The sequence below is a fragment of the Anneissia japonica genome, unplaced genomic scaffold (assembly GCF_011630105.1).
Source record: "Anneissia japonica isolate Jap-2015-1 unplaced genomic scaffold, ASM1163010v1 scaffold287943_len491860_cov182, whole genome shotgun sequence".
Lineage (NCBI taxonomy): Eukaryota > Metazoa > Echinodermata > Crinoidea > Comatulida > Comatulidae > Anneissia > Anneissia japonica.
The window spans coordinates 1-9,466 of record NW_022736938.1 but is presented as its reverse complement, the minus strand read 5'-3'; the positions used below and the strand labels follow the sequence as shown (position 1 = coordinate 9,466).

Genomic DNA, 9,466 nt, shown 5'->3' with positions numbered 1-9,466 from the left:
TTTTTTTTTTTTTTTTTTTTTTTTTTTTTTTTTTTTTTTTTTTTTTTTTTTTTTTTTTTTTTTTTTTTTTTTTTTTTTTTTTTTTTGACAAATTTAATGTTCAATTTAATTTCAATTTTTATTATTAAGCCTATTATTTAGCAAGTTGACTTGTGTTTCAGAATGTCCACATAACAAGTGGTCTCCACCTAACTGTACCATGGATTGTGAGGTATGCTACAACGGAGGAGTATGTCATACAGACATCGGAACCTGTATATGTCCTTCGGGATTTACCGGAGCTAGTTGCGAAACATGTTAGTATACCAATGTCAATTATTTCTGTTAACTTTAAATGTAAACAGGACGTCAACAAATCAGAAATACCGGTATTATTATTACACAAATCTACATAATGCTATAATGGATCGTCTGTGTTACATAGACCTGTTACACATCAGAACGTTTTTGTCATTCAAGATTTGTAGGTAGTAATCCGGAAGGCACTAAAGGTTGTTGTTTCCCATCTGCGACTTTTTTCTTCATGCGACTATGATAACGAACTTTCGTTGAAGAGCTATGTTTGATACGCTTTATAACATCATGTTCCTTTATATTTGAGGACTGTATTATTATTTACTTGTTATATACACTATATATATATATACATATATATATATTATATATTTAATATATGTATATGTTTTTCAGCTCTTGGTGGTAATCGTTTTGGGCGTGATGGTCTAACTCCGTATAAAAGTAATAAGGATGACGGATGCAAAGGGAATCTGTTTTGTCCGCCTATGCCACAAGGTTGTGCCTGTCACGCTGGCTGGAAAGGACTTAGCTGTGAAACGGGTAAGATTACTAAAGGATTGAGATTTACAAAAAGTAGTCTAATAATCAAGTATGTTAAATGTAGATAATCTGTAATATTGGCTTTCCTGAAGTTCAATATGTTCAATATGTTTTATTCAATCTCAAATGGCAGCATTAGCGCTGAATTACATGAGAATACAAAAAGATTACAAAATTGAGAACATTAAAATTAAATTGAGACCTATAAAACTAGAAATATGATAAAATTCATTAGAGCAAACAATAAAATTCTATGTACATAATAAAATATCCAAACAACACAATGAATAACGATAAGATTATGATTTATATAAAATTACACATTGGTAGATATAAAAATATAACGCCGTGGCTAGAGATACGGTACCGTATCGGAACTTCCGATTGCTAAAGGTACGGTAAATGATATTACTTAATGATTAGCCAATAGAAATGACCGACTCGATTTTGGCTTTTTTGCAAAGTCGACGTCGCGATCATGAGAATCAAGTCATAAAACTTTTGGCCCATTTCATGTATTTCGATACGGTTTTAATCACTTACAGTACCATGATAACAACGGCGGCGGAACGTTTTTGAAAGTGGGTGGGGGGGGGGCTATTTCATAAGGTCCAGTATGCGAGCGAAGCGAGCATCTAGGCTGGGGGGCCAGGGGGCCGCCAAGGGCCCCCGGTGGGGATATTTTACGAAACTACGGATATTTTACGAACTTTGGTGAATTTTATAAGTTATTGTATAGGCATCAAGCTACTGTAATATGATTTCATATTTGTTGTAATTTAGTGGCCGATCCAGGAATTCGAAATAGAAGGGCACAGAGAAGGTACTTTCACAGATAGAAAATCTATACTACCTCAGCCCCACCATGATTGGGGCTGAGGTAAGAACATTTGTGATTATGGCACCTCTAGATGGCCGGAAATTGCACTTCCAGACATTAAATTTGAATATAATTATCTTTATATATCCTTTTTTTATTGAACAATTTAGGGGGTTTAGTGGCGGACCGGCTGAGTCCCTTGAATCCGCCACTGGGTACTTCAGCAGATGGAGAATCTATACCACCTCAGTCCCACCATAGTTGGGGTAAGACAATTTGTGATTATGGCACCTCTAGATGGCCGGAATTTACACTCTCAAAATTTGAATATAATTTTCCTTATATCTCCATTAAAAAAAAAACTATTACCCCCCCCCCTACCCGGCCTCCGACCCCCCCCCCCACCCTTGAACGCGCCACAGATTTCCGAACAAAGTCGATGTCGAGATTGCTTCCACGACCTCAATGGATTATTTATCATGAGGGTTATCCTTGATATGGGTTCCCCGACGAAAACTTCAATTTTCCCCCGATGGATAAAAATTACCCTTCTATGTAGCCCGGAAATGATACTCCAACTGTAGCGGGTCCAGGAAGTCGAAATAGAAGGGTTCCAGGGAGGGTCTTGCGCAAATAGAATGTCCACCCGCCTCAGCCCCACAACAATTTATGACTATGGCACCTCTAGATGGCCGGAAATGGCACTCTCGGATTAAAATTTGAATACAATTTTGTCTGTTTTCTCCATTTTTTTTTTTTTTATTTGAAAAAAAAATAGGAGGATGGGGTCCCGTGCTGACTGGGTTCCCCATTGAATCTACCACTGTTCAATATAACACTTGACATAGCCTATCATTTTGTTTCACAAATGATAAATTTCCAATGTCAAGCGAAAGATTTTTTATTCGAAATATTTTTTTTTTACCCAATACAGTTTTTACAACCTATAACACATTAAGTGTACTGTAAATTCTGTAGTTAACCTTTAGAGAACTTTAATTTAGAAAATGGCCTAATTAAGTATCTTATTGTTTTTGTTAAATTAGATGAAGTTTAAATGTGGTTATATTACGCTAGTTTTAAGGCTTACTGTAAGCCAATCAGATACACTTACTATACATCTTCGTAGTTAGCATAAAGAGAACTAGAGAGCATTGGTGAATTCTGTATTTAGGCATAATGGGGGAGGTAGACACTCTTAATGGAGCGACGTTCTATTAGATTGGATTTATTCGGTGTAAAAACCAAGGATAGCCCACGAAAGTCTAGAAGAAGACTTATTTCCAGTGGGGTCCTTCTGGTGGTGATTGGGCAGTACACCGGGAGACAATCCCCTACTCTTTTCCGGAGAGTGTACTGCGTTCTTTAACGTGCACATGCACATGCACGTCCATAATGCACACGGGACCAAATGCTTAAACGTCTCATCCGAAAGACGGTGCGCTATTGTAACTTGTATTTCAGCCCTCTAGCTGAAACACAAGGAGAAGCAGCGATGGGAATTGAACCGGGGATCTAGAGATCTCCACGGATCAGCGCACACACAGCGGCTACCACCAGATTAGCCGACTGAGCTAAGCTGCAGGCGATTTTTTCTTCATGCTCGAGGGTAGGTTTCAAGGAAACTTTACAGACGCACGTATACAGACGTCAATCAACGTTTGGTTGCTCAAGTCAAAAAGGGAGTTTGTAATGTTCGTTAGAAAATGAAAAAAAAAATCTATATTTTATAATAATAATAATAATAGGTCAATTTATAAGGTGCAAATAAACAAGGTGTAAGTACCAAATAATAATAATAATAATAGGCCTAATAATAATAATAATAATAATAATAAATAATAATAAAAATAAAAATAATAATAATGACATTGCAGCGTTCGTAGAATGTTTGTCACTGGTGTGGGGAACAGTCACAAAAGTGGGGAGGGGTGCCAGGCTAATGGCCCTGCCCCCCCCCCACTTCCGCCGCCGTTGCATGATAATAAGTTGTAAAGTGCCGCATTTAAAGCAGTCCTCGAATAGTTGCACAGGCATATTAATAAGAAGAAAATAAAGCATATATTCATGCCAAAACTAAGAGTAAAATTATATATTTTTTCTATCATATTGACCTTGCTTCTTACGCCTAACCAAATATTGTTACCTGATCGGACGTCGTCCATACAACTCCCTGGTAGTAGTAATCCTGTAGGAAACATGAAGTTACAGGCATAATCGTGACAAAAACACAGTTATGTTTTGTTTTGTTTTGTTTTTTATCGGCTATACAAAGTTTGTTCAACTTTATAGTTTGGCAGACAATCGGTAATTTTTGTGTGATTTCACCTATCCTATATTCACCAACTACCACTACCAGGGCTTTAAAGCCTAGAAACATTTATATTATATTAATAGAACACAACCGTCTACGACACGGTGTTTCACGCTTAATGCGATCCTCAGGTAGACTAAATATGACTCTGTACTACACATATACAGCTTTCAATCATCAGGTGGCAGATAGGTAATCTGTAAGGTAAAGATCTGAACTAATATCCAAATGCCGCCACTATAACAATAGGAAAATCTACCTACCACCTGATGATTGAAAGCTATATGAAGGCAATGTACTATAGTCATAGAGAAATTTAGGCAATTTCATAAAAAAGGAGGTATGCTAATAAAAATTACTATTTTCAAAAATCTTTAAATGCGTTTTTCTCAAAATGCACTTTTCCACATTCGCCACTACGTTATATAAGGGACGAATTAATCAACCAAAAATATTCAACCGACCTTATTTTGTGTTGGTCTTATTCTTGTTGGCGTGGCTGTTGATGCTTTGCTGTTTCTACTTTATTATTTATAGTAATATTTATAAACATATTATATTAAGATGTTTTCGTAACTTACTGTTTGCATATTCAGAATGCAAAGCTGGCAAATATGGCGCTGACTGTCTGCAAGATTGTCATTATGATGCTAGTGAGTGTAATCGTACAACAGGCTGCAATGTGAATGCAACGTGCAACCCTGGCTACACAGGCATAAGATGTTTAGGCATGGAGGAAATATATTAATATATCTTAATATATTTCCTCCATGGTTTAGGTAACACATATTTAAATCACAGCAATCAACTTGCTTGTTATCTTGGCAGAGCTACTGATTATGTTTTATCTTTTCTAACTCGATTGCTAATCAGCAAAAATATTAAATATTTCTTGACGGTTTGCATGGCGACTATCAATAACAAAATCATTAGACTTTCAGTACACCATGTGTAAAAATGTGGTTTTTGGGGTAAAACCACTGGTTGGTTGTCTCGACGTTTCGGTGAGATGAAAATGGTACGATCGCCTTGACTTATAGAGGCCCACCTCACATATCTCAACTCAGCCAACATCAAAATTTACCATAGTACACCTAACAAATGTTAGTGGATACTACACACACACACAAGGATAAACCATCGCCCAATAACCGTCCAGAGGTATACAGGACCCATGTGAATGTAGTAAAAGTCTACATTAGTGAGACTGATAGAGACCTCAACATCAGACGCAAAGAACATCAAGGTCATGGAAGACGTGGTGTATACCAAAAGTCATCCATCATTCTACTCGTCAAAGAAAATCAACAAATTCATTGGAAGGACTCTACGCTAATCGCTCCAGTACCTACTCGGCACTCCCTCCAGACAAGTAAAGCAATTGTAATCTACAAGCATAACACAGTTTCACTTGGGTTGATTATAGATTAATTTTTTTGTTTACACATAGCGGGTTTGCTGGAGAGCAATAAGAGAGAGCGCTAAAAAAGAAGATTTCAAGGGACTACGATAAACAAGAAACGCCGAGAAAAACCAATCAGTTTGTTTACCTCAAAAACCGTATTTGTACACAAGGTGTACCGACAGTTTATGATTTTTTTGTTGTTATATGAACATAATGGCCATTAATTTGTTTTAGCTACAGCAATTCCATGATGTTTCGTTAATTGGTTTGTGTCTAAATTTAGAATGTGAAGCTGGCAAATATGGAACTGACTGTCTACAAGATTGTCATTGTAATGCTACTGAGTGTCACCCTTCCAGAGGCTGTGATGTGAACGCAACATGCCACCCTGGCTACACAGGCATAAGATGTAGGTAACAGGCAATCCCAACATAACAATCCCAGTCAGTTTGCTTGATAAATCGCTGTTTCTATCTCGGTCTTTCTAATTGATTGTTTCTATTCATCATAAATCAAATTATATAAGTTTCTTAAATTTCATAATAATAAATACCTTGTGTGTGCTATCATTTGAGAATATTTGTGTTTTTCTCTAATTGGATGAACCCTGATGAAAGGTACTCTATTACTGAAGTATATGTGTGGAAAATATTATTATTAACTATCATTTGTAGGTCGATAAAGGTTTCTGACTTTAATTATTTATTTGCATGTGTTTAAGGTGTGGATAGGCGCAAATTGAATATGGTAGGTTTCACTCCAACTCCTGCTGTTAATGATACTGCAAAAACTGATATTCGTGGTTATACACTGGGAAACGACCAAACAACGAACATCACACTGAATATTAGGCCTACACTCTTGGTCAATCTGTATCATCTGTCGGAGAAACCTCTTTGTAATAATTCAGATTTAAAAGATTTTGCTGACGTTGATTGTACACTCAAAACCATTGAGAGTGCTTCGTCCACTTTCCGTAAAGCTGAAATTAGTTTCAAAATTACTAACTCCACTGTTGAAGCCCGAGTTGGTGTATTTACAGCTGCTGCGTACCCAAAGAAAGGTATTCGAAATGACACTGCTACAATCATAGTTCATCATGAAAATGGTAAGTTCATTATATTTTGTTCATATAGTTTGTGTATCAGCAGACAGCAAATACATCTTAATAACACCACAACATAATAATAATAATAATAATAATAATAATAATAATAATAATAATAATAATAATAATAATAATAATAATAATACAGAAAATGTTGTAAAACATGATATTTATGAGCTCTTATAATAATTCTTTTACAAATATGGACAAAAACTTTAGTTGTATTTGTCATATTTAAAAAAAAATAAATAGGGCCTAGTAAGAAAAAACTCATTAATTAATATCAAAATATAAGGCCGTTCTACATATTGTGAATATTGACGTCGAGTTGGTTTTCATGATTTTTAACTTCATCATTTTCCGTATGATTTCATTTTTGTTTTTTGCGTTATTTTAACTTAGACTTTTTAAATCAGCTTTTTTGGCAATATGGAAAAGCCCTATGTTCTGTTTTACGAACAGACATAGTAAGTCTAGTTATTATTACTAGATCTAGAGAATGAAAACAATTACTTAATATGTATATTTAAGTATAGTTACTAGCCTTTAATTTAACATTTTAATGAGAAAAACATTTCATCAATTAATGAAGAGCTAAATTATAACTTTTCCGCATTTTTTGCATTGACTCTTAACTTGATTAATAATCAATGGCCGTATTCGATGGTCGTTCTTCGTTAAAACCACCCCTACCTGCGCAGCGGTAAATCCTACTCAAACGAAGACGACCAGTCGAATAGAAAACTTGTAAATACTCGACAAAACAAAATGGCCGTATAGTTACCGCGATACACGTTGCTTAATCAAGATTGCTTCAAATTGTGGTAGTATGCGTTTTTCGTAAAAAAATATTTTCATCCAGTTTTTGAATTCTATTATCCTACAATTATTTTTTGACTCCATGTGGCTAAATATTATAATTTTTATTTTATGAAATTTAATCTAAGTTATATTAACGCAGATGTTGTTTATAAACTCACCAATCGGCCATGTTTTTGTGGTCACGTGGATAACTTAACGCTGATTATAACGCACTCTGGTTTACGTTAATTTTCGTTGTCAACGAAGTCTATTTGACGAATCAGTCGAATGAAAATAATACTCAACGAAAATTCGTATTCAACGAAATGAACCAGTCGAATAAGCCCAATAAAAAGGATTTTTTTACAGTAATTTAACAGAGTGATTTTTAAATCAAATAATATGAAGTACCAAACACTTTCTTTGTAAAATTGTTACTAATGACCTCATTACATACATGCCTACACGCCCTCTTCGTAACCCTCCACACACCACTCACACCAACATAACTACAGGCAAACATTCTTTGATTGAAAATATATATCTTGGTATCTTTATTTAACATAAAAAGTAAATGAAATCACAGTTAACAAAAATAAAATTATTGTAACATTAATTTACAAGCATAATGATATAATTAAAAATTACTTTTTACAAAACAACCACGATAGTATAATATAAAAAACATTAAAAATTATTACAAAAATATACATATTAAAATTGTTCCTATAGATTATTTTATTAATTAAAGGCCTATATTCAAATTTTCCAAAAAATTGAAATGACATTATAGATTAAACAAATAACATCCTAATAAAAATGGTTAACATCATAAAAAAATTAAGAAATAAAACCATTGCTACATTATAAAATCAAAAAACATTTTTTTAAAACTCAAATTAAATTTTTAGAGTTTAAAGAAATTATTATTTGACTAGGCGTTTAAAAAGCAAAGAAATAACTTACAGTACGTATTTTTATCCAAAGCGTCTGTAATACCGATTGTTCATACTAAGACCGTTAGTATATGGGATAGTAACGTTACACTTGTTGTCGATCAACGTAACGCAAGTATTGAAAACTTACGATGGGCGAAGAACGGAAATTATAACATAGAATGGGACCGCTTGAAGGAGATTTCGTTCGAAATTATTACATTGGATGATGCCGGGGTTTATGAATGTTATATAAATGACAGCCGGGACGAAGGAAAACACGCTTTCATGCATCTGATAGTAAGAGGTAGATTATATTTTATTTGAACTTCTACTACATGTTCATTCCTTTTAATATTCTGGTTAAAAGTCACACATAAGCGGATAAATGTCGGACTTATTATAAAACATATGAGATGAGTGGAAAAAGTAATGGAGTGCTGGCATTACGGGAGGGAGTTATAAAAGAAATAATGGATAAAATGAACTAAATGTTGGATGAAATATAGCTTACACTAATATATGACTGTGTGGCTACCTTAATGTTTGCCACTACGAACATGTTTTTTTTTTTTTTTTGTTAAGATTTGCCATTTTCATTATAATATAATGTAACTGGCAAATCTAAACCAAAAAAATAACATATAACGGAACGCTTTTATTTCGTTTTAGACGAGTTTACAAATTATTTATAAACTGTAGAAATTATTCAATTGTATCCTCTTTTGTCGTTGAATTTATACAAAACATTGTTTTTTTATACAAATTTTATGTTGTAATATATGAATTTCACTTTATTATTAGTATTTAACAAGTTGATTTGTGTTTCAGAATGTCCACATAACAAGTGGTCTCCACCTAACTGTACCATGGATTGTGAAGTATGCTACAACCGAGGAGTATGTGATACAGGCATCGGAACCTGTATATGTCCTTCAGGATTTACCGGAGCTAGTTGCAAAACATGTTAGTAAACCAATGTCAATTATTTCTGTTAATTTAAATGTAAACAGGACGTCAACAAATCCGAAATACCGGTATTATTATTACACAAATCTACATAATGCATGGAGCGCCTGTGATACATAGGCCTACTGTACATCAGAACGTTTTTGTCATTCTAGATTTGCAGGAAGTAATCCGGAAGGCACAAGAGGTTGCGGGTTCGATTCCAACCAGCGACCTTTTTCTTCATATGACTATGATAACGAACTTTCGTTGAAGAGCTATGTTTGATACGATTTAT

General features: G+C 34.3%; 1 protein-coding gene across 1 annotated transcript; it reads left to right on the top strand.

Annotated features, from left to right (window-relative positions):
- The first annotated feature begins 199 nt into the window (after positions 1–199).
- LOC117116950 (angiopoietin-1 receptor-like) lies at positions 200–4,719 on the top strand. Its single transcript, XM_033261094.1, has 3 exons — positions 200–296; positions 691–837; positions 4,568–4,719. The coding sequence occupies exons 1-3, from the start codon at positions 200–202 to the stop codon at positions 4,717–4,719; spliced, it is 396 nt and encodes a 131-aa protein (XP_033116985.1).
- Positions 4,720–9,466: the final 4,747 nt, after the last annotated feature.

Excerpts from the sequence above, each read along its gene's own strand:
- LOC117116950 (XM_033261094.1), top strand. The coding sequence starts at position 200 with ATGGATTGTGAGGTATGCTACAACGGAGGAGTATGTCATACAGACATC. Across the intron at positions 297-690 it reads CGGAGCTAGTTGCGAAACAT|CTCTTGGTGGTAATCGTTTT; the intron begins GTTAGTATACCA and ends TATGTTTTTCAG. Across the intron at positions 838-4,567 it reads AGGACTTAGCTGTGAAACGG|AATGCAAAGCTGGCAAATAT; the intron begins GTAAGATTACTA and ends TTGCATATTCAG.